This window comes from Hyla sarda, chromosome 3 (assembly GCF_029499605.1).
Source record: "Hyla sarda isolate aHylSar1 chromosome 3, aHylSar1.hap1, whole genome shotgun sequence".
Classification (NCBI taxonomy): Eukaryota; Metazoa; Chordata; class Amphibia; order Anura; family Hylidae; genus Hyla; species Hyla sarda.
The window spans coordinates 8632406-8643911 of record NC_079191.1 but is presented as its reverse complement, the minus strand read 5'-3'; the positions used below and the strand labels follow the sequence as shown (position 1 = coordinate 8643911).

At 41.2% G+C, this 11506-nt stretch overlaps 1 protein-coding gene across 1 annotated transcript; it reads left to right on the top strand.

Moving 5' to 3' along the window:
- Positions 1-2080: 2080 nt before the first annotated feature.
- On the top strand, positions 2081-6869 carry LOC130360487 (olfactory receptor 1019-like). The gene is made up of 3 exons (XM_056562979.1): positions 2081-2206; positions 5907-6019; positions 6074-6869. Exons 1-3 carry the CDS (start codon positions 2081-2083, stop codon positions 6867-6869), a joined length of 1035 nt encoding a protein of 344 aa, XP_056418954.1.
- The last annotated feature ends 4637 nt before the right edge of the window (positions 6870-11506 follow it).

Sequence of the window (11506 nt, the reverse complement as noted above, 5' to 3'; positions counted from 1 at the left end):
CTTTGTAATGACATCAGTCATTTTAAACAAAAATCTACAGCGAAACAGAAAAAATTATAATTGTAAGACAAAATTGGAAAAAAAAATGCCGTTTTGCAATTTTTGGGGGCTTCCATTTCTACTCAGTGCATTTTTCAATAAAAATAACACCTTACCTTTATTCTGTAGGTCCATAAAGTTAAAATGATCCCCTACTTATATAGGTTGGATATTGTCATACTTCAGAAAAAAATCATAACTACATGCAGGAAAATATATACGTTTAAAATTCTCATCTTCTGACCCCTATATTTTTTTTTATTTTTCCGCGTACAGGCCGGTATGATGGTTATTTTTTTGCGCCGTGTTCTTATGTTTTTATCGGTACCATTTTTGCATTGATCAGGCTTTTTGATAGCTTTTTATTAATTGTTTATGATCTAAAAAGTGACCAAAAATACGCTATGTTGGAATTTGGAGTTTTTTTGCGCGTGCGCCATTGACCGTGCGGTTTAATTAATAATATATTTTTATAGTTTGGACATTTACACATGCGTCAATACCACATATGTTTATTTTTATTTACACAGTTTTTTTTATGGGAAAAGGGGGGTGATTCAAACTTTTATTGGGGAAATGACCCTTGTTAACTTTTCTTTTTCACTTTTTTTTGCAGTGTTATAGCTCCCATAGGGACCTATAACACTTCACTGACTGATCTTTTACCCTGATCCCTGCAAAGCCATAGCTTTGCATGGATCAGCGAGATAGGGGCTCGAATGCTCAAGCCTGTAGCTCAGGCTTGAAGCAATCAAACCCAGATCGGACGCCGCGGAGACAGGTAAGGAGGTCTCCACTCTGGTCCTAACTGATTAGGACATCGCGATGACCTGATCAGCCCGACTGAGCTGCCGGGAAGTGTTTACTTTCACTTTCAGATGCGGTGTCAACTTTGATCGCCGTGTCTGAAGGGTTAATAGCGCGCGACACAATGATCGGTGCCGCACGCTATTAGCCCAGGGTCCCGGCTATGACTAACAGCAGAGACCGACCCAGTGTGATGCGGGGTCATGGCGTGACCCCGTTTTGAACACCGGGACCGGGCTCAGGGCGTACAGGTATGTCCTGAGTCCTTAAGAGGTTAAAAAATGTTTTCCATTGGAGTACCCCATTAAATTCCTCATTGATCCATGCCTTATTCATTTTAACAAACATATGGTTTTCTTTTCTTTACGTTGCTGATGCAAACACTGGAGGGTTGAAAGTGTTTTTTCAACATTTTCTAAAACAAGGGTTTTTTTTGTTGTTTTTTTTTATTTTCTGAATGTTAAACATTTTAGAGATTGATATAAATTATCATGTTAGAGGAGTTTCAGGAGTACTATTAAGAAATTGCTTCTTTAAATTTGATATAATGAAATGGCCCTGGCCATAGCTACTACTCAAATTATCTACTGTGGCATGTGGCATGATTGCGTACCAGTGGAAAACAGGCAGTGGTGAACTAGTGATACTTGTAGCCAGGCCTTGTGATGCCTCTCTATGTGCTGACGAAAAGGCCTAACTCTTAAAGTTGGACCCGGACTGTGCATTACTCTCTCTTTCTGCAGTGAGGGCACTGTGCCTGGTTTCCTGCATAGTAAAGAATTTCCACATGGCAAGATACTGTAAAGTGATAGGTACACCCCCACTCGGCTGGAAGGCTTTTTTTTCTCAAGCCTGCAGATGCAGTACCATCATAGTCACCTGCTCTAAAGCTGACCAGACCTGCTGACATTCTCATCCTCAAACTCCTCATCATCATCCACACCACTCCTGTGGGTATGAACATCTGATATATGATTGTGGCTTCCTTGTTCCCCCTCAGCATATCTTTCATGATGCCATTATCCACACTATGCCTACCACCAGTCCCTCCAGTGCTATGCTTGGCCACTACATCATAAACACACTCTAAAGGCTGATCGAGACATAACTCCTCCTCGTGACTAATGCTATCCTTCTTCGTAGCAATGGGAGGGGAAAGTAAAGACAAAGGAAATTACAAATGGAGCAGACTGTCTAGGATGGACATTTCTACTGCGCCATGTGACTGTAGACGATGAGGAATCCACTAACAGCTGGATCACCGTCATATCTTAAGACTCTTATTTCTCCTAGTAAGAAGAACTTGAACCAGACAACCAGTCCACAAGGGCCGTACTATCCACACTACCTCTGGAAGACAGTGAGAACTTTTGTTTGCTGGCACCATTACTACTACTATCACCAGTCACCCGGCTGCTGCTGCTGCTACCTTTACTGGTGCTGGTAATGCCACCAACATTCTTACTGACAGAGGACATGGCAGGGGGGTTCTGTCATCTACCCAGTTCAACAAATCCCTTAGCAAACATTTTTTTTTTTTTATTGTACAAGATTTTGAGGTTATTTTTTTTCTATTTTTAGGTGATTTTTCACTTACCTACTAGTCAACTTTCACTCTCAATTATTTCAACTGCGTTGTCATCAACCAGGTAGAAATAAACCCAGTGCAAATAAAACCAGAAAATATAGGCTAATGCACTTTAGATGACTAATTCTTGTTCAATGTGCACGTTTTAACACCTTCAGGATGCAGGCACCCTTCTATGATGCACGCTCAGGATCTGGTTAATGTGTGTTCAATGTACATGCTTTGGACTGCTTTGTTATGTAACAACCAGGTAGGAATACTGTGTGTGCGATTAAGCCAATAATACAAACATAAAGGCGCTTTAGATGGCTATGCAACATTCACCACACTTTCAGTACATATTGCTAATATACAGGTCAGCCCACAGATTTGTTCAGTTGTATTGATATTTGTATGTAATACTATTTATAGGGTGAAACACTTCTGGCTGAGACTTGTAGTGCACAATCAGACTTCTACAGGTAGGGACAGGTGGTTCCTGAGATCAAGTTTATTATTTGGGAGGATGTCCATTCTGCCAGCTTCAAAACAATCAGACTCTGCTGTAAGCGGTGAAATGTCCACAGTGTGAACAACCTCACACAGGAGATATTTTTCTTAGACCAGTTAGGAAACCTGATCGGAAATTGTGGGTTGAATTCGAAGAGAGTTCCACTTAGCACACTTGTCTTTGTTAATAATCCTCCAAAACAACTATTGACGATTAACTGATTGGCTGAGTGGGCATGTAGCAGCACCAGACAGCAGGGAGCAGAGCTCTGTTATACCAGCGGCAGCATATGGCATGGCACCTCCTCCCTGACGACCCTTTAACTCCCATTCATCACAGCTGCCATAAAGCACTATACTGTGTGAAGTTCTAAAAGCAGCAAGAGAGCAGGAAAGTACCCGACTCAGCCCCCCCAGGTATTTGGAATGATTGTGGTTCGTTCACCTGCCGTGCTTAGTTGTGTTATGAAATGGCAGATGATTCACAAAGAGATGTTTCTGTGCCCCTGGAGAAAATGCTACATGCGGTTTTATTTTAATATATATAATATATATATATATATATATATATATATATATATATATATATATATATATAAATTTTCCCCCTGATTATTGGAAATCAATTAAATTGGTTGCAGCCAGGTACACCATACTTGCTGATATGGACTGCATGTGTATGCCAAAAAGTGCCCATCTATCCTAGGAGACGGAGATCCTGTGAGCTAATCCTGTAACAACAGACAATATAGAATTAAAGTAGGGGGTTTCCAAAATTTGTACACCCCCTCTATAGATAAGAGAAATAAAAAAATAACTAAATAATATAAAATAAAAATAAACAACATAATCCTCAATTCTACAGAATGGTACTAACATTATATGAGACAGTAATGTGGAAAATTTTGCTTTTGCCGGAGTCTAGTTTACATGTAAGTTTAATTTATGTAATTGTAAACGGTCCCTAAGAATTCCCGATTATTACTGATTATTATTGTGTCTGATTATACAGAGGGATAATTAATCTCAGGGGGTTCTATACATTCTTATAAAATATTTTCGGTGTTACAATGTAGCACAACATATGGGTGGATGTCGACCATCCAAGCTGCTTTACCCCTGACGTTCAATGTATTTATGAAAGAACAGCTGAATACATTAGATCTGGAAAGGGAACAGATCGGTCAAGGAACAGGAATTAAGTGCTATTCCAATTTTTTTTAAACTATAATACTTGTAAGTGCTATCGGTATCTGGTGGGGGTCTGACTTCTGTGATTCATTAAAGGGGTGATCCATATTGTATCTTTTATCCTCTATTTATTTATTTAGTTCTAAATAATAAACAGCAGTTACTCACCTTTCCAATGCGGCACTAATCCCCTTATTCAGGCTCCTCTCGGCACCCGGTTCTTAGAGGGGACATCACATGACCTCTAGGACATGTCGAAAATTTTTAACAATAACAGGTACACTTTGAGAATCAGACCATTTTTGGAGTCGGCATGTCCTGATGTTAGAGTGGGCATAGTATTTTATGTGTTTTTGGATTCTAGACCTAAAGAGAGTGATGAGTAGGTTCCAGGTGGAGAGGGGTTTAGATATGATAGACGAATTTTGTTTGTGCACCATACCCTGCAATATTACCTATACATTAATTGGGTTATAAAGTAGAAAACTACTTAGCCCCTATCCACAGCATAAAGCATAAGTGTCTGATCACATGGGGCCCAACCACTGGGACCCCCCATATTATCCATAAAAGGGACTGGCTCTTAGAAAGCCTCTGCAGTACTCACTATATTAATTTCTATGGGAGCACCAGAGATACCCGAGTGCTGTTCTCAGGTATCTTCTGCATTCCCATAGAAAGGAATAGAGCATGTGTCATTTACAGAATGACAAACCATTTTTAAAATGTTACACAGGGCATTGTGGTAGGCATGTCCTGTTAACATGTACAAAATATTATGTGTTCTTACACAAACTACTTCCTGGACTTTTTTGCATTCTAGACCCAGAGAGGAGAATATGGCAGGAGTGATGAGTATATATCATACAGTAGATACTAGGTGGAGAGTGCTTAAGATATGTTGGTCCAATCTTGAGTGTATACCATACCCTGCAATATCACCAATACATTATATAGGTTAGGGAAGTGGTACATGATCACATTCCCAAAATCTGGAGTTTGAAAGGACACCTTCACCACACCAAAGTTATATACTGACCTTAGTAGTAGTAGCTGCACCAAAAAGTGCAGCAGTGGTGATGGCGGAGATGATTACAGGTACTGGCTGCTGCGCTCTGACCGGTACCGGGCTCCACAGTTGGAGGCCGATATATATTGGTAGGGGGTCAGTAGGATAAAAAAAATGGTTTGGGAGGCGCTGCACAGATTATTCAGCAACGAGGCAAGACACGAGCAGCACAGGAAAACAAATATTTTTATTTCGGTAATAGGGACAACGTGTTTCGGCATTCACTAATGCCTTCCTCAGGTCCACTAACAGTTCCAAGGTTCAGGTTTTACTGCGTGCTGGGGTACTGGTCTGGACGTCCTGTCGGGTGGCTGTGCTGCTGCAGTCTCATTGTCTCCATTACCAAAATATATATATTCGATGTCCAGTGCTGCTCATGTCGTGCCTCGTTGCTTAATAATCTGTGTGGCGCCTACCAAACCGTTTTATTGTCCTACTGACCCCAACCATTCCCAAAATCTGGAAATCACTATAAACTTGGCAGTTTAACTCCGTCAGCACCCTAAGAGCAACACTTTTCCTGTGGCCTGTTACAATACACTGGTCCGCCCCTTCGCTGTTGCTACATGCCATTGCAGTCCTGGAAAAGTATTGGGTGAAGGAACAGGGGTCTTCCAATTTAAGAAAATGTCTTATCTTGCTAATGAATGACATGTTGGTACGTGAGAATGAGAATCAGAGTTTGCTTTGATGTTTGTTTTTTACCTCTCATGTTCTTCACAGCTGATTTATATCATGGCCATCAAGAACCAAACGCTGGCCACTGAATTGTTTCTCATGGGCTTTTCTCAGGATGTTAACACAAACATTGTGCTGTTTTTGGTCTTTTTTATTGTGTATGTTATAACGTTTGTTGGTAACACTGTCATTATATGTGTTATTTTCTATAGCCCTCAATTACACACCCCAATGTACTTCTTCCTTTGCATTTTATCCTTTTTGGACTTGTCTTATTCTTCGACTGTCATGCCCAAGTTATTGGCAGATCTTCTGTCTACTGATCCCACCATCTCCATCGGTGCTTGTGCCATACAGCTCGGCATGGTACTTCTGTTGAGTGGTACAGAATGTCTTCTACTGGCCCTCATGGCTTATGACCGCTATCTCGCCATCTGCCGTCCTCTTCACTATCCGGTTTTGATGAGGTGGAGCCTTTGTTATGAATTGACAGCGATCATGTGTCTTGTGAGTTTTATCCTGTATGTTCTCCCATCTTTATTGATGCCTGTGCCCCTTTGTTATCCAAATCAGGTCAACCATTTCATGTGCGAGGTTCTAGCCGTGCTAAGTTTGGCGTGTGATAAAATCTACATGAGTGAACTTGTGATCTTCTATACCAGTTTTATTTCACTTCTGTTCCCATTCGTGTTCATTATTGCATCTTACGCTTGTATCATAGCCTCAGTATTAAAGATTCGCTCCACCGAAAGGAGGAAGGCTTTTTCAACTTGTACCTCCCACATTTCTGTGGTGGTCTTATTTTTTGGGACGGGAATGGTTATGTACTTTGGACCCGCATCAATGTACTCATCAAACCGTGAGAAGTACATATCAATTGTTTATGTGATTTTGACGCCAATGTTAAATCCTGTAATTTACAGCTTGAATAACAGGGACGTTAAAATTACTTTTAGAAAAATACTATCCAAGCTAGCAGTATCTTCCTCCTTGGGTAACAATATGTAATGTCTCCAATTATACACCACAGTTTGGTTGTAAATATATGAACAAACACTTTTGACCTGTTTGAAAAGTTTTGTCAACTTGATCCTACGAGGGATGGGAACCCACCAAGGCCTATTTCACAGGGTTACCTGACCACTAAGCAGATTTTTTATAGAAAAAAGACAAAATGCTAAAGACATAAACAATACAATAAATATTCAACATGTGAACACAAATCTTTATAAAACGCCTCAACTGTGATTCAAGGTCAAATCCGTTTAACTTAAAAGCAAAATTTCCCTAATAAACATATTTTAAAGAAGATAACACATTAGGGACACGATCACATGGGGCACATCCGCAGTGTATTTCACGCTACAAATGCGCTAACAGCAGTCACAGAGCGGATGCAGAGCGAGCTCCCGGTTGCAGCTAGGTAGCTCTGTGTGTCCTTTCGTAGTAGCGGATTTCCCACTGTAGAAACCCGCCACTACAAGCGGACACACAGAATACCCTGGCCGCAGCAGGGAGCTCGCTCCGCAGTCGCTCTCTGAAATGCACCCCGTGTGAACCTGCCCTAAAATGAAACATGATGTAAACTGACCTTAACCCACTAGTTGAGTCAAATGACTTCACCTGGGTGACCTCCAGCACCAGCAGCCTTATTATATGACCAGGTGCAGTGATCAGACTCCACATCCTCTTTCTCTGCAAAGCCAGAGGATTAATGAGAAATCTAGGCAGCATTAGGAAATCATTTCAGTGATGAAATTGCATCCAGTATTACTGAGAACCCATGCCCACCACATCAGTTAAATCAGGTAAGCACAAGGCATACACAGGAACCTCTACATTATTCTCTAATAATAACCTATGCTGCACTATACAAAAAATAAATAAATAAAAGAATTGATTCTTTAACTCCTTAATGGCACAGCCCATTTTGGACTTAGGGACAAAGCCAGTTTCATTTTTGCTTTTTCGTGTTTTCCTCCTCGCCTTTTAAAATCAATAACTCTTTTATATTTTTATTCACAAACCCATATGAGGGCTGATTTTTTTTTTGTGCAACCAATTGTACTTTGTAATGCCCCTTTAATTTTACCATGAAATGTACGGCACAACCAAAAAGTATTATATTGTGGGGAAATTAAAAAGACAAATGCAATTTTGCAACTTTTAGAGGGTTTCGTTTTTACATAGTGCACTTTACGGTAAAAAAAAAACGTATCCTGTTCTATTTATTCTTTGAGTCAATACAAGTAAAATGATTTCCATGTTTACACGCTATACTAATATTGTACAACTAAACAAAAACAAAAATATTAACTTTTTCATATAAATTAGCACGTTTTAAATGGCCCTATTAGGACCCCTCTAGCTCATTTTTCAGTATACAGGGCTGTCATTTTTTGTGCCACCTGTAGTTTTTATTTGTGCTACTTTTGCATATATATATATATATATATATAGAGAGAGAGAGAGAGAGAGAGAGAGAGAGAGAGAGAGAGAGAGAGAGAGATACATACATACACAAGAAGTATTTTTCCTAATGAAAGGAATGTACTGTATTTTTCGCCGTATAAGACGCACTTTTTCTTCCCCAAAACTGGGGGGAAAAGGTCGGTGTGTCTTATACGGCGAATACACCCCTATCGCGGCGGTCCCTGCGGCCATCAACGGCCGGGACCCGCGGCTAATACAGGACATCACCGATCGCGGTGATGCCCTGTATTAACCCTTCAGACGCGGCGATCACAGCTGACCGCCGTGTCTGAAGGGAAAGTGACACTAACCCGGCTGTTCAGCGATTTCACCGCGGCGGTCCAGAACAGCCCGACAGAATAGCCGGGTTAGTGCTTACAGGACACTAGGAAGGACCTTACCTGCCTCCTCGGTGTCTGCTCCGTGCCAGAATCCCCTGTATGGCCGGCGCTCTCCTTCCTCGTCATCACGTCGTCGCGCACGTGCGTCGGCGTGCGCAAACACGTGATGACGGCGACGGAGAGCGAGGATACCCGGCCGGCAGCGGAGACGTTCCGATGCGACGGGGACACGGCGACAGCGATGGAGCGACATCCAGGGCAGCGGTGACGGTCCGGAGCGGCGGGGACACGTGAGTATTACCTCCTATGCAGTGGTCATCAATCTGCAGACCTCCAGATGTTGTAAAACTACAACTCCCAGCATGCCCGGACAGCCAACGGCTGTCCGGGCATGCTGGGAGTTGCAGTTTTGCAACATCTGGAGGTCCGCAGGTTGAAGACCACTATTGGGTTCAAAATCTTTATTTTTTTAGATTTTGCACCTATAAATTGGGTGCGTCTTATACGCCGGTGCATCCTATAGGGTGAAAAATACGGTATTCACCTCTTTCAATTTAAAAATATACATATTTTATTGGTATACATTAAAAACATACAAGGAAGCATAAAATACATAACAAGGGAAGAAGAAATTCTACTGGGTGAGAAAAAATGAGCGCCACTCCAGATCAGACCCACATCACAATTGGAGGGAAAATTACAAGGTAAGTATTCCCTAAATGTGTGCACTATATTTTGGTTAGAGGCAAAGACATTCGCCCAATAAATCCAGGGTAGAGCCAACAGAGATTACATAGATACCAAAAATGTACAAAAACAATATGCAGTGGTCTACTGGAATGACAACACCCCAACGCACGTTTCGGGATGTCCTGGTTTTTTCTCACCCAGTCCAATTTCTTCTTCCCTTATTATGTATTTTATGCTTCCTTGTATGTTTTTAATGTTTAATATGTATATTTTTATATTAAAAGAAGTGACCCTGTCCCTTTCATTGTTAAAAATATTTCATGTAGGAGTACACATTAGGCCTTATGCAGTTTGTTCACATGCTGATATAATTGACAGTAAATAGCAACAATTGCCTTAATACTTGTATTCACGTTTACGCCATTTACCCTGCGGGATCATTAAAAATACATTTTGACAATTCTGACATTTGCGCACTTAGCAATGCCAAATATGTTTATAATTTTTTATTTACATTTAATTTTTTTTTTTGTAAAATAGGAAAAAGGAGCAATTTAAATTTTTATTGGGTGAGGGGCTTTTTCAAAATGTTTAATAACTTTTTTTCACATTTATTTTACACTTTTTATGTCCCCAAAGGGGACTATTTATAGAAATCCTTAGATTGTTCATACTGTTCAGTGCTATACATAGGCATAGCACTGATCAGTATTATCTGCACTCTTCTTTTCTGGCCTGCTAGAAGGCAGACCAGAGAAGAAGACACTGGGAGGACGGACGGAGGCACATCCACCATCTTGGATGATCGTATTCCCGCGGTCGTGTCTCGGGCAGTCCATTCATCCATTACAATTGCTGCACTGCTTCAGATACCGTGATCTGTATTGATCACAGAATCTGAGGGATTAATGGCGAACATCAGTGTGATGTTGGCCATTACCATTAGCAGCAGGGACCTGCCATGCTCACTTCATGTACAGGACGTACTGGTGTACTGGTGTGCGAAGGCCGAGCGGATCTGGATGCGCATTTACGTCCGTTTTCCTTAAGAGGTTAAAGGGGTACTCCGGCACTAAGACATCTTATCCCCTATCCAAAGGATAGGGGATAAGATGCCTGACCGCGGGGGTGCCGCCGCTGGGGACCCCCGTGATCTCCCACGCCGCACCCCGTTAGCATCAGCCCCCGGAGCGTGCTCGCTCCGGGTCTGATTACTAGCGATCACAGGGACGGAGCATAGTGACGTCACGGCTCCGCCCTGTGTGACGTCACGCTCCGCCCCCTCAATGCACGCCTACGGAGGGGGCATCACGCCCCCTCCATAGGCTTGCACTGAGGGGGCGGAGCCGTGACCTGGGGCTGATGCTAACGGGGTGCGTCGTGGTGAGATCACTTGGGTCCAGGGGTATTCCAGGCAAAACCTTTTTTTATATATATCAACTGGCTCCGGAAAGTTAAACAGATTTGCAAATTACTTCTATTAAAAAATCTTAATCCTTCCAATAGTTATTAGCTTCTGAAGTTTTCTGTCTAACTGCTCAATGATGATGTCACGTCCCGGGAGCTGTGCATGATGGGAGAATATCCCCATAGGAACTGCACAGCTCCCGGGACGTGAGTCATTAGAGAGCAGTTTGACAGAAAACAACTACTCAACTTCAAAAGCTAATAACTATTGGAAGGATTAAGATTTTTTAATAGAAGTAATTTACAAATCTGTTTAACTTTCCGGAGTCAGTTGATATATAAAAAAAAGTTTTGGCCTGGAATACCCCTTTAAGGCTGGTATGTAAAACACCAACCTTAAACAGTAGATTTTTAAAACATAACACAAAATGCTTCAAAAAGAGATAGAAACCAATAACACATTCCTAAAAGAATCACTATTAGTGATCTCTATTTAGTGTAACAACAATAGCGCACTTTTACAAAACAAAACTCTATGGAAAAAGTTTCTTGTTTTCTCTGCAAAACGTTGACACTACATCTTTAGAAACTTTTTTTTTAAAGGTTTATTTTTACACTATGTGATCCATAAATCTAGGTTTAATGCATGCCATTTTTTTAAAGCCCAAGAATGTATATTCCATGTGAATTTTTGTGAATCAATATATAATTTCTTTGGAATATCCATTTTCCTTA

Coding starts and splice junctions, on each gene's coding strand:
- LOC130360487 (XM_056562979.1), top strand. CDS start 2,081: ATGAGGAATCCACTAACAGCTGGATCACCGTCATATCTTAAGACTCTT. Junction 2,207..5,906: donor CACACTACCTCTGGAAGACA/GTGAGAACTTTT, acceptor TGTTCTTCACAG/CTGATTTATATCATGGCCAT. Junction 6,020..6,073: donor TTTTTGGTCTTTTTTATTGT/GTATGTTATAAC, acceptor TATTTTCTATAG/CCCTCAATTACACACCCCAA.